Source organism: Citrus sinensis, chromosome 3 (assembly GCF_022201045.2).
Source record: "Citrus sinensis cultivar Valencia sweet orange chromosome 3, DVS_A1.0, whole genome shotgun sequence".
Taxonomy (NCBI): domain Eukaryota; kingdom Viridiplantae; phylum Streptophyta; class Magnoliopsida; order Sapindales; family Rutaceae; genus Citrus; species Citrus sinensis.
Genome location: NC_068558.1, coordinates 16,939,509 through 16,953,374, shown reverse-complemented (window position 1 = coordinate 16,953,374; position 13,866 = coordinate 16,939,509). Strand labels below are relative to the sequence as shown.

General features: G+C 33.3%; 2 protein-coding genes across 2 annotated transcripts; one reads left to right on the top strand and one right to left on the bottom strand.

The window, feature by feature from the left end:
- Nucleotides 1–482: 482 nt before the first annotated feature.
- Nucleotides 483–2,016, top strand: LOC102615723 (probable BOI-related E3 ubiquitin-protein ligase 3). Its single transcript, XM_006477987.4, has 3 exons — nt 483–797; nt 891–1,257; nt 1,363–2,016. The coding sequence occupies exons 1-3, from the start codon at nt 739–741 to the stop codon at nt 1,951–1,953; spliced, it is 1,017 nt and encodes a 338-aa protein (XP_006478050.2). The 5' UTR covers nt 483–738; the 3' UTR covers nt 1,954–2,016.
- A 10,553-nt stretch (nt 2,017–12,569) lies between these two features.
- LOC102615419 (protein WHAT'S THIS FACTOR 1 homolog, chloroplastic) lies at nt 12,570–13,661 on the bottom strand. Its single transcript, XM_006477986.4, has one exon. It carries the CDS (start codon nt 13,659–13,661, stop codon nt 12,570–12,572), a length of 1,092 nt encoding a protein of 363 aa, XP_006478049.2.
- Between the last annotated feature and the right edge of the window lie 205 nt (nt 13,662–13,866).

Sequence of the window (13,866 nt, the reverse complement as noted above, 5' to 3'; positions counted from 1 at the left end):
CGCCGCTTACTTCTTTTTTATTAATTGTTTAATTATTTAAAAAAAATTGGAAATCTATCAGATGGGCCCACCCACGCCACGATGGCACATCGCACGTGGTCACAGGGATCGGTTTTCATCGCCCCCTTCTTTTTTATCTTGGCCTCATCTTTTACCCTGTCCCATACGTGTTTGTCGTGGACCCCACACCATCACGCTGTTCAGGACCAGCAGAAAAAAGGGGCCAAAAAAATGAGAAGGAAACAAACAGGTTTGCTTGCGTGGCAGGTGTTACACGTGGCAGATGCCATGCTTGTCAGTTATAACTTATTTTATCCCTAATTAAAAAACTCAATAGTTTACAATAATAAACATGCACTGAAATCCCGGAAATACCCCTATTATTCCGCTTGAATTAAGCACTTAACCAAATTCCTTTAAATAGACCAATCAACTTAAACCCAACAAGAACAATCCAAATCTCTCACATTCTCAAAAAAAAAAAAAAAAATCTCTCACATTTCCCCTTTTTGAAAAAATAAAAAATTATCATTATTTTAATAATTTCTCACTTTAAGCCAAAACCAAACCCTAAATAAACCCATCATCACATCTTTGTCACCTCTATTGCATGCCATTTTGTTCATTTTCTCTCTCTCGTTCTCTCCTTCAAAACCAAAACCAAAGCCAAGAACCAGAAGAAACAAAGCAAGAAGCAAAACCAATCCAAAAGAAATAAACCCTTTCGTTTCCATAATCATGGCTGTTGAAGCCCGGCATCAATACAGTATCTTTCCTCCGCAACTCTTAGCTAACAGGTGTGTATCATCTCGTTCTGTGTCTTATAGAATTTTTTTATTTGTTTTGTGTCCGAGTGTGCATTTTACGTACTTCTCTTTCCATTTTTGCAGGGAAATAATAATGAACCCCATTGAAGCAAACTCGAATATCTACAATACCCAGATGGGAGGAACAGGAGGATACGGCCGCCTCCCATTATCGGGAACCGCCACGACGGCGGAGGCTTTTCTTCCCACCGTCGTTTACGGATCGTCCATCAACTCAGATTCATTCCCTCATCAAAAACCGCTCATCAACAAATCCGACAGCAGTCTCACTTACAACAACTACGAAAACAACAATCTCCCACTGACCCCGTCGAGAAAACGGTCGAGAGAATCTTGCAGTACCCCCACTCCCTTCTCCTTTCTCGGAAACGACATGTCGTTTCAGATCCAAGAACAACAGTTCGACATCGATCGCCTCATATCCCAACATGTAAGTAATCAAAACACAAGCAAGTTTCCATTTTTTCACGTTTCTTGATTATTTTGTACGGTTATTAATATTGGGTTCATATTATTATTATAATTCTTTTTATAGATGGAGAAAGTGAGGATGGAGGTTGAAGAGAGGAAGAAGAGGCAAGTGAGGATAATAATGGACGTAATAGAGGAAGGCGTGATGAAGAAGCTGAAGGCCAAAGAGGACGAAATTGAAAAGATTGGGAAATTGAATTGGGCTTTGGAAGAACGAGTGAAGTCCTTGTGCATAGAGAATCAAATTTGGCGAGACTTGGCTCAGTCGAACGAGGCCACCGCCAATGCTCTACGTACGAATCTAGAACAAGTTCTCGCCTCAGCCGCCGCGCAGGTCAAGGAAGGACGTGCGCCGGCGCCGGCTGCGCTGGGGTTGGAGGAAGAAGTCGTTGATGATGCAGAGTCTTGTTGCGGCAGCAGTTGGGAAGATAATGGTAATAAGAAAATTAATAATTGTGATCATAAAGATGGTGATAATGGAAGCAGTCACAGCGGTGGCAGCAGGTTGTGCAGAAATTGCAGAAAGGAAGAGTCATGTGTACTGCTGTTACCTTGCAGGCATTTGTGTTTGTGTACTGTTTGCGGGTCAAGTCTGCACACTTGCCCCGTTTGTAAATCCCCCAAGACTGTTAGCGTTCATGTAAACATGTCCTAGACAAAAAATCCAAATACCCAACAACAAAAAAAATCAAAGAAAAAAATATGTTTGTTTTCTTCATTCTTTTGTATTTAGTCTTTTAATTAATTATTGTGGAGAAATCATTCAATCAATAGACCAAAAAATAAAAAAATAAAAAAATAAAAATAAAAAGATTTGCATTTGCACCCATAATATAATAATTATGATTGGATAAATGTGGCGTATTTTAGTAAATTTGAAGTGTGAGTTAGCGGAACTTTTGTTTGGGAGTTACGTTAGGAAAGGGGGATGCGGACGTGGGAGGCTTGGGTGGATGGCTGCCAGGGAAAGGCGTGATGTCACGCGCGTGGTGTTGAACAGCGTGTAGTCAACGACTAGGGGGGGAAAGAAAGCGACAGGTGTGAGGCAAAAGCTGACACGTAGGACGCGCGCAAATGTCGCTGTTGTTCTGCAGGAGTTGCAGCAGTAGTGCCACCCCTACTGACCTGACCCCCTCGCTCATGTCTTGGATTCAGGGATATTTATTTCTTTATATTAAAAAGTTATTAAACATTACAATGGATTCATTATATTTAATACGAAAAACTCTTTGAAATTCAATTTCAGCATAATTTATTTAAGATGATACTATTAACTAATTTAGTTTCTCAATTAAATTAACCATTCAAGTCATAGTAATGACGTCATATATATATATGTGTGTGTGCGCGCGCGCGCATTAAATACGAGAACGGGTAGTTGAAACAGAGGTAGAGGTAGAGCCAAAAGTAGGAAAAAGTCTACCCTGCCACGAACCCGTATAATGCGCATTCTTGGCGTATTTAAAACGTCGACGTTATCAATTTTACTTTTTAGTTTTATTTTTAATTATTTACAGAATTAATTCTTTTCCTTTTTTTTTTTTTTTTTTATTTGGTCTCAGTTGAGAAACATCATGAGGTTAGCACGCAGGGTTGTGTTGCGATTCGCGAGGCGCGTCTTTCACACGATCTTTCTTTTGGCAACGTCGATAGGGACCGCTCATATTTTTTGCATACATCATGACACCTATTTGTTTTGTTTTTATTATTATTAACAAACAAACAAACAAACAATGGCATCTCCAGATGACGAAATAATGTTTTTTTACATCTGATGAAATAATTGTGGTTAAAAAGTAATTGTGATAAAGGATACTAGAAAAAAACAAAAATGATGAAGTTGGGTGGCGGTGAGCGTTTGTGCTTTTTTATAACCCACTGAAAACGGGCTGCCGGTGGTGGCGGTGTTACTAGACAGAGGTGAGAGTGAGACAGAGACTCAGTTGGTAGGGTAGCATTGTCCTGCTTTCACTTTTCTCACAATTATAAATCCTGTCAGTTATCATTATCTTCTGACATTGTAAATATATTTGACCATTTATTTATTTATTTTACTGCAACCCTCCAAATCCAACGTACTGGGTAGATTCGGTTTTTTATTTTTTATTTATTTTTTATTATTAATTTTTTTGGCGTGGGCTGGGAGATGAGAGTCACTTAAGAAAAACTTACTGTGTTTTATAATGTATATTCTATTTTCAATTTAAAAAAGGAAAAAATGCCTAAGACATTTTTATTGAATAAATGTACAGATAATATAATACGAAAAAAATATAATCCAATAAGTCTCCACTTCGTAAAGTGACTAAGGACCGTTTTAGTAATGATATAATTTTTAAAATAATTATTATTAATTATGTTGTATAATTAATCAGCTGTAAAAAAAATTTATCAAATATTTAATAAAATTTATTTGTAAGTGCTATAAGTTCTAAAATAATTAATCAGCTGTAAAAAAAGGACCATTTTATTGTATATATATAACAGTTTATAACTAAAATAAATATTTATATTAATAATTTTATTTTTCATTTTGTTATCACAATATAATTGGTAATAATATTAATTTCTTCTAAGTTAATGATTTTATCTATTAATTAATAAGGGTAATTTAGATTTTTATAATATATATGAGATTATATTAAACATAAAATTGATTCTTAAAAGCAGATTTTAAAAAGCTACTCATTCCCTATTTTCTAAAATCTACTATAAGATAAGATAATTTTACTAAAAAATAATTCCTAAAAACTTTACCAAACATTAAAAATAACTTTTATTTTTTAAAAAAAATCACTTTTTAACCTTTTAAAAGTAATCCTAAAGTGGATCTTAAGTAATGTGTTTTTTTTTTTTTTTTTTTGAAAGAAGTAATGTGTATTTAGAATTAGGGAATTTCAACAACTATTGTTAGGCAATTCGGAATGGGTCACGAATCACTGTATATGAAATGACAATGGACAACATTATTATATGTTCTGTTAGCATGTTCGCATATATATAGGAAAAAAGAAAATTGTAGATAGGTGTTATCTTTCTAATGGCTGCAACTTGCCGTATGATGAAGATTTCGTTATATTTTTTTTTATCGAGTTCAACTATGTATTGGTAGGTCAAATGATAAAAATAAAAACTAATAAAATCTGATCATTTAACTGTGCTCATTTATAGTCGTAATCATCATTTAACATTTTAGAACACGGAGATTAAGTGCCTATATTCAATTGCAAAAACACATGTAATAGTTGCTATACTTTTTCTAACAATGAAAATGTTCTAAATTAACAATGGGTAATTGAAAAATGGAAGAAAATTAAATTTTAGTTGTATAATCAATTTTCGCAATTTAGATGAAGAGAAAGATCCAAATTTTAAAATCAAATTACTGTGGAATCAAGATAAATTCCAGAACATCTTGTCTTTAGATGACTTTGTAATCAGCCATAAAATTATTACTTGCTTGTCTTATCCTCTTTCAGAAGGTACCCAAATTGTCTGCAACTTTAAATTTGTGCAGAGCAAAGCAAAGTGCCAGTTTTATAAATCAATTGGTTGATTGGAAAATATACCAAAATTAAAATAAAAATAAAAATTAGAAGACAAGCCAGAGAATCACTTGAAGTGGCACCCACAAAAACAAATGCCAAAGTTAACAATTTAAAGAAGACAAAACCCCAAAATAAATAAATAAATAAATAAATAAATAAACCGAATAGAAAATATGAGATTTTGTTCATAGGATTTTTAGGCAGTTTATGGGGCCCACATTAGATCATGGACCATCTGTTCCTTTATGACCGGCATGCACTCCATGACACGTGAATCTGATTCCCCAAATTCATTAAGAATCATTATTTAAATTTATTTCTATTTTTAGAATAAAATAATTTGACAAAGTTTATGATAATCATGCATATTGAATTATTTAATTAAACGTATGATGGGGGGCAAGTGAATGGACTTATACTTTCTATAAATAATATTTAAAATTAGGAGCCGATCTTGCCTAGGAATCTAATCAAAAGTTGGAGAACATTTCGCCTTGAATAAATATTTTTTAAAGAAAATTCCTTTTTTTTTTAAATAATTGATCTTTATTTTTTGTGTTTTAAAAAATTGATTGCATTGGAACATCATAATGGCCACCAGTGCATGTACTATTTTGGACCGCATCCATTGAGACGTCAAGTTAGATTTTTAGCCCTTAATTTGCCTTTTTCTCAATTTTCTAGACTTTTGGAATTTTCTTTAAAAACCAAAACAAAATAATAGGTAATTGGAATTTGTATAATCATTATTATATAAGATAATTTTGGGGAAAAAAACTTTAAACTTATGGTACAACGATTTTTCCGTAAATACCAAATAAAATGTTTTGATCATTCAAAAGAATTTAATGTTTATCTTAAAAAAAGAAGCTGTTGTTAATAAATTTATAGATAGGCAATAAAAATTTTGAGAATAGAATTCAAATTTCTAAGTTTGGATAGTAAACAGACTCATATCCAATAATTAGAACTTTCAAATTTCGACACGTAAACTCATATTTAATAGTCGAACTTCTAAAAATTTGGATAACAAATCGACCCACGAAATCATAGTATCATATGTTATGTACCTTTCGGCGAGAAGTATTGTCAGAATTTAATTAATGTTATATTTTTATTTGTTAACCACCAATTACTAAGTGATTAGATTGAAAACACAAATCATGACAAAAATCTTGATCTACTCGCAAAGATCTTGTGAATCCTGCCTGCATCATAAAGTGGTTAAGTTTATGTTTTTGTTTTTAAATGAAATTTATGTAAGCCTTTTTAAAGAAGTCGCTCCCTTAAACTGGCCTCAATAGCATTTATGCTCCATTATTGAATATCAAATTGTGAATCTACTTTATCTCACTCTTATCATCATCACTCGTTACATAAATTTGTTTGTTTTTATTTTTCTTATTTTCCTTAATTGATGCGGTTGCTTGCTTTAACTTATTCTATGTAGTTGCTAGTTTAGACTTTATTTCATATGCGGTTCACATGTAAATCATGCGACTCACACGCAATAATGTTTGGCCAATCAAATCAATTCATGAAGGCATGAATCAATTATCAATTTATCTTTTACTTTCGATTAAGAAATTGACAAATCGTTTGATTTGACAAGTCTAATCAAATGAATTTTTTTTTTTTTTTTTTTTTGCCTTTTGTGTACGCATTTTTTTTTGGGTTGTTTGAAAAGAATCTTGCACACAACAGCATTTGCCAATTTGGTGCAATTTAATTGCAGTACAACGATTAAATATTAGGTTATTTTCAAAAGCAAACAGTAGGTCACAATCAATTTCCATGCTTGATGCACGCCCATTAATTTCTTTTTTAACTTTAGCAAAGGGTGGCTAAAACAACTAATCTTTGCATTAAATTGTTGATTGAGAAGTGCTCTCAAAGTCCATCAAACGAAATAATTATTTCTTCAAAAAATTAATTAAATTTTCGCAATTGGGTGGTTCACCAATTAGCTTAATTTACGCTCAATCAAACACTAAAAAGAACAAAAAAATAAAATAAAATAAAACAATTGAAACAAATTGCGTCAGCAAACAGCTAATTAGCTTGACTTGAAATTGCAATTTTATAATTTTCTTTTGGTAATATTCCTCCGTCTTGGTAATTCACACGTCAAACAATTTGTTATTGGAGTTGAAATAATCTCAAACAACTTATTGGATTCATCTCTGGTTTGATGATCAAAATATTATAAGTTATAGCACACCGTTTCAAGAATTTAATTCTCTTCATGTGTCATTGTATGGTTTGAGTCTTGACCCCAACTATAACAAAGCATTTGTTTGAACTAATATATAAAAATAATTAAATAATTAAATATGGGTGTTTATGTTTGTATGTATTTGAAATTTAGTTCAATCTTATCTCAAGTACTACACATTTTTTTTAACAAAGGAAAAAAAAGTGAACAATGCTTTCAAATTTATTTAAATAAAAATGCAAGAGGTGGTTGTGGATTACATCCTTAAAAGCAATAATCAATGAAGTAGTTTACACTTGTGATTATGGGTCCCGCACTACACGTCTTTAGGTTTATTCAAACTGGGATGATATAAAATTGGATAATTATTTAACTAAGTTTGATTTCAACATTTTTTCTTTAAAAAAAAATTTGTTTAAAATATGATATCTTAGGAGATTATTGGGATTGTCAAATGAGAATTAATTAGTGATTAGTTGTCAAATGGCACATATGATATCATGAGTGTTTTAGTTGAGTGGTGTGCATTGCGCATTGGAATCTCCATCTCCAACTTAATTAATAAAAATTGTCAATAATCCCCTTTACCTAAATGATCCACAATAAAACACCCTTTTTTTAAAAAAAAAAAAATTATTAATACCAAAGAAAAAGGCAATTAAATCCCACACACCCCCCATGACTCCCTCACAAGTAAAAGACATATCAATAAATTAATCCAATTCATTGATTCGGTCCCTTTCTTCAATAGAATCACACATCTACTTCATGCGGGTCACAATCTTTTCCCTCAACAATATTTCTTATTCCCTTATTACTATTCTTTCAATGCACCCCAATTACATATTCCACCATATATATTTTAATTAAATTCAAAACTCGAATTCATCGTCACGTATACATTACGGACCTAGCCAACAAAATGCCAACAACGAAGAAAATGACACTTGACCGATTGAACCCAAGTTGCAATATTGATGGGAAAAGCCTAATGAGGACCATGTTTTAGCTTTAAATCTTTTTTTTTTTCATAGATTCAAGATGTAAAGTAAAGAGATAGAAATGTGTCAAATAAGTTGTCCATAGACTTTATTGTTTATTGATATTGACCATATAAATATTCCCATAATATTTCAGTTGAAGAAGTGGGGCTGCTTGAAATAAAATAATATACATAAATAAAGCAAAGAATAGAATATAGATCCAATCAAACAAGGCATGGGGGCCATGATGGGAACCCTAGCTTTCTTCTCTTGTGAAAGGGGGCACTCATTGTTTTCAGTCCATCATCATCTTAGAATTGATTTTGCTGCTTTCTCTTTTCTTTGTTTGTTTCCCAGTAGATTTCATTATTTACTCTTTAGTTTCGGACCCCACATACCAACATCATAAAAAGCCATCACCTCACTTGAGAAAATTTTATAAGATCCAAGATATATATATATATATATATATAGGTCAAATTAGAATTGAGTTGGCCCCAATGTACCATTTCAAATTTAGTATGTCAGTCACTACTTTAAATTACAAACCCTCTCAAAATTCATAGAACTTGGATTGGAATAAATTTACAACTCATATTTTCAATTCAATGGAAGATTCTACCTTACCTGGAAAAAAAAGGGGGTTTGATGGCATCAAAGTGTTATTAAATAATTAATTGATTTTAATTTTGAAGAAGCAAAATTTTGGGTTCCCATTAACCTAATTTGACTTAGAAATTGGGTTATAGTGATGGAGATGCTTCTCCCTTCTCCTACTAGGCACATTTTTATTTTCAATAGCCTATGTGAAGAAGGTAATGGGTAATATAATTTTCTTTTTATAAAAGGTATGGTGGGTCAACAAAAGAATCCACAATCTCCCTAAAGAAACGAGGGTATAAAACAACCAACCATTCACCTAGAAATCATATCTTACACAATGAATTTTTGAATTTTTTTTTTCCTTTTTTTCCTTTATGGGTGTGTGGGAATTTCAATGACCTGCCATGAGTCATCTTTACAAGAATGGATTTGGGTGGTGGAGTAAGGCTAAAGATAAAGACATGAGTTATTGCATTTTTTGAATCCACTATCAATGGAACATTGAAAAGAGTAAATAAAGAAACACAAAAAGAGTAAAAAGCAAAGAAGTGTTTACAACTATTCTTTCTTTTTAGGTTTTGATAGATTGGTGTGCAAGTGTAAACATCAGCTTTTCCCACTAGCACAATGCCATTTCAATGGGATCTTAAGCCATTGTGGTTGCAAACCCAACTTCAACTTCCCCCCATCTTGGGTAAAATCATTATGCTTTCTTTTCTTTTTTTCTCATTCAATGGTGGGCGGCACTTTGTGAGTAAAAAATTTTTGTAATAGTTTCTTCTTCTCTACTTTAAGCACCCACTCCAAAAGCTAACCACTCAAATCATATATTCATGTTGTTTGGTTTCTAGATATGTGGGTACCTCTATATATACATATATATAAAACATACAAATGGATTTTCTATGTGGATGGATAGGATGTTTTGATATTAGATTGGACTAAGTGTTTACTTTGACATATTAAAAAGCGATCCCCTATTCAAATGAAATCATATCTATCATGAACAAAGATGCCAATGTGGATTTAGGTACAATGCTAGGAATAATACCTAGAATAGCATGTAATTGTAGTAACATCAAATGCTAAACTTGTAACACGTGACTAATTTACTGATATGCACTGGCATGGTAATCATATCAATTGTTAATGTGGTTTGACCTATGTATAATGTAAATAGTGAAATAAACAGACTTGAGCTTGAAGTTAATGGTGACAATACAGCGAATCAACTATTAACAGAAGACCAAATCAATGGAGGAAACATTTTGCAGTACCAGCTACATGGATGCGCATGATATTGTGCTAGAGTGGACAATTTAATTACCAAATCAATGGAGGAAACATTTTGCAGTGCCACCAATAATGGACCTCAAAATTTAGTCCCTAGGAGCAAATCATCAGTTGTATGACTATGACAATCCTAACATGACATTTATACATGCACAAAAAAAAAAAAAAAAAAAAACACTAGTGCAACAATGTCTTGTATATAAAATATATGGTCGATCGACCAGAAGAAACCAAATATTAATTAATTGGATTGTTAGTGGAGGAGGGATCAATGCATATCACAAGATTACATCAATTGTAATTTTTATATCTTGATCGATCAATCAATTACAATTTGGAAGGTTCATTGCAATTTTTCAAGAATGTGAAATTTGGATTACTAACTAAGGAATTGTTTGAAATGTCGAATCGGCACTGATGCTGTTGTAATAATACAACGATAATTAGTAACAATATACTACCGCTATTAATAATAAAACCTCGATTAATAAATACTTTTCTAACAAGTGGTTTGTAGAAATTTCATGTACAAAAAAAAAAAAAAAAACCCGTATGATAATTTTATTAGTTGGTTGTATGTACAATTGATATACAGAAGATTTAAAAACCTTTTATAGAAAATATCAACAACCATCACTTAAATGTTAAATGTAAATTTTTGGGCATCGCTATGCAATTATTCAATGCGATTTTAGTGTAACAATTATTAAAGTTGTGGTCATCTCTTTCTTTTTTTTTTTTACCCATTTCTGACAAAAACAAAAACACGCATTGAAAACAAGAACAAGAAGACACAGCTTCTTGGACCCCATCATCATCACAATAATGGACCGTAGTGTGAAGCAACTTCACTTATTCAATGAATTCAATTTCTTAAGTGTTCACTGAACCTTCCTTCCCCCTCAGAGAGGGAATCTTCTCTCCATAAGTACTACATCGACACATCACTGAGTAATTTAATTGAAAAACCAGTGACTTAAAAAATTTCAAGTCAATAATGGAATGATGGATGGATAGTGATTGGGCATTAAAGGCCTGTCCCAATTCTGGACCCTTCATTAAGAGCACAGTCTCCGTTCGTGTAAGTGGATGGGAAAATCAAGGATGTATCCTAATATTGAAGCCACATTTATTATCCTCCCATTATAGCTAAGCTAAGCTAATATTTTTACTTCCCCTTTCCCCCAACCCAATTTTGAAGATACTTATTTGGACCTTGTAATTTTTTTTTTTTAATTATTGAAAAGACTCATTTTTTGTCTGCCAAGTACAAGATTGGAATTTTAAACCTCTTCGAACCGTTTGATACCCTATATATACATATATGATATATGTGTGTAAAAAAGTCACAGTTTACGGTTGATGAGACAAAATGGTCAAATCTTCGCGTATAAATCGCGTCCATAAAGCATACATGTTTGTGTCGGTACGCCTAATCCTAATAATGCTAACAACACATCTCTTTCAAGAAAGACAATTGAGTAATTCAAATAACGGCAACATGTTAATCAATAAGAGATCTCAAATGTCAAATTTGATTTTCGAGTTCCACGTTTTATATGACAAAACTTTTGCCCCTACATCAACAAGGATTCTCCAGATTTGGATTCCATAAATTTGTGAAGGCAAGGCCCATTATGAGAAGATTTGAGCCAGGCATGAGACCCAAATACTAAGAAATCAAGTTGGGCTTGCACGGAATGTTACAGCACTTCAACGATTGAACAGATTTTTTTTTTAATTATTATTATTATTTAATGAACTTAGAAAAGTTTATTGAAAAGGTCTAAAATACTCGATAATATATCGTAACCGAGTGCAAGTAGCCCGGATCGAGCCCAGAGCTATTGGACCAATGTCCATGGCAGGACAAGTGAAAAAAATTAATGGATAGAGCAAATAAAAGTGAAGTTGTGGAAGATTTTCTTCTACTGTTTCATAAACATCCTCTTCATTATTAATACAACAGTCCCAGATTAATTCGCCATTTTAAAATCATGTGATAATGCACTTGAATCAGTGGTGAACATGGAGAATCAAATGGTACAGAAAATCTCATTGCATTAAGCTAAAACATGACAATTTTGCAAACGACTCAGTTTTGCAAATGACACAATTTCACCAGTCATCTATGGGAAGAAAGTTTCATCATCCAACTCAACTGATAATACATGAGAGCTAAGAGCCCTGAGCTTACAGCACACCAGCCATGCGAGCCACAAGTCTGGTTTCAAAAAATATGATGAGCGAGCATTCATCCAAGGAATTATAGTGATGTCCCTTGAATCAATCACTCAATTCGGCGTGTTATGCATATAAACACATGCATAAACCACGCCAATCAATTTCATATATTAGTGATTAGTGATTGAGAAAGGTGAAAGAAGATTAGAGAAGATAGCAGGCATTTATACAAATTTATTACTTTTGGATTATTAATGTTTAAAGTCATAACTAAAAAGAAATGCCGAAGGTTAAGACATAAAGATGGATAGAAACCAGGGGCATAAAGCTAAGACATGTCATCAGTATTCTAACAGTGCTCAATGGTGTTACTCATGAACTATTAAACCAAAACATTGTATACGAAATATTCTCAAAATACCAAATGATATCTTCAGGTTCAAATCTATGATAGAGACTTCCCATTACACGAATTGATCTCTCTTCTACCACTAAGTGCAACAAATTTATCATTATATAGCAACAAAGGACATTTATCTATCAAATTTGAACCATCGTAAGCTTCTTTAAGGAGCACAGTACTCCTAGCACCTTTATTCGTGATGTAAAAAATTCCGTGATGCTTAATCAAACAAAGCAACAATTTATGCGGTAACATATACTCCGAATGAAATGCATCCAATTGTGCAGATGTCATTCTCTTCTCCATAGTCAAACTAAGGAGCTCATGAAGCACAGCCACAACTCTTTTTCGAGCTTTTGGGTCTGCCAATTCAAATCTCCTCGCGTTCAAGTATGGAGAAGGGAATTCCATTCTCTGCCACCTCTCAAGTTGCTCGAGATAACTTGTGTTCGGTCTAAATCCAGCAGGAAAGCATATCTTAAATGCATTGGGACCAGAATAGTTACCATCTTTCGTGATCCTAACCCTCTTTTGGGCCCCAGCAGAATCCAAAACTCCTTCGCGTGCCAATCTTTCCTCTCGAGCAGTAACAGCCAGTGAGGCATCCCAATTTTGCAAGTAAAGATAAGGCTTCCCATTGGTATCTTTCACCGTAAAAAAATCATCATACTTCGGAAGAAATGCCTTCTTGAAGTCTTGAGGCAAACCCAATTCGGATTCTATGAATTCAATCTTTTCCAATGGCACCCTACAATCAACTGACATCATTAACAGCTTCCTTAGATTTTTAACCAAAATGGGTTCCATTAACTCCCTCGCCACCTCCTCTTCATCGGCAATCTTTTCAGCCTTCTGAGTGAGTGTAACAAAAGGAGGCTTCCGGTTGCTGCCACCACCAACATGGAATATTGAAGGGTACTTCTCAATGACAGCCATGAAGTTCCATTTATGAACAAACCCAACTTGCTTTTCGAGGTCACGGAGGAGGCACTTTTGCTTCTGTGATTGGATGATGGATTTGAGTTGCAGGATTAAAGATGGCTTCTTTTGTAACTCCATTACTCTGTCTAGTTCATGAACTCTACGGTATATTTTCTTCTTGGATCGCCATCCTCCTGTTGACTTTTGCTTCATTGGGACCCACATGGAACATGATTTTGGAAATGGGGTTGAAGATGAAATGTATCTTCTTCTGAACATTATGTGAGCACATGAAATGTATCTTCACTGAGACAAATCGTCGAACAATTAGTGCGCGTGAACTGTATAATTAAATTCAATTCATTACCATAACTAGCCAAGATTCTGAATTAGATTCCATAATCACAACAATCTCTGC

Excerpts from the sequence above, each read along its gene's own strand:
- LOC102615723 (XM_006477987.4), top strand. The coding sequence starts at position 739 with ATGGCTGTTGAAGCCCGGCATCAATACAGTATCTTTCCTCCGCAACTC. Across the intron at positions 798-890 it reads CCGCAACTCTTAGCTAACAG|GGAAATAATAATGAACCCCA; the intron begins GTGTGTATCATC and ends CCATTTTTGCAG. Across the intron at positions 1,258-1,362 it reads ATCGCCTCATATCCCAACAT|ATGGAGAAAGTGAGGATGGA; the intron begins GTAAGTAATCAA and ends TTCTTTTTATAG.
- LOC102615419 (XM_006477986.4), bottom strand. The coding sequence starts at position 13,661 with ATGAAGCAAAAGTCAACAGGAGGATGGCGATCCAAGAAGAAAATATAC.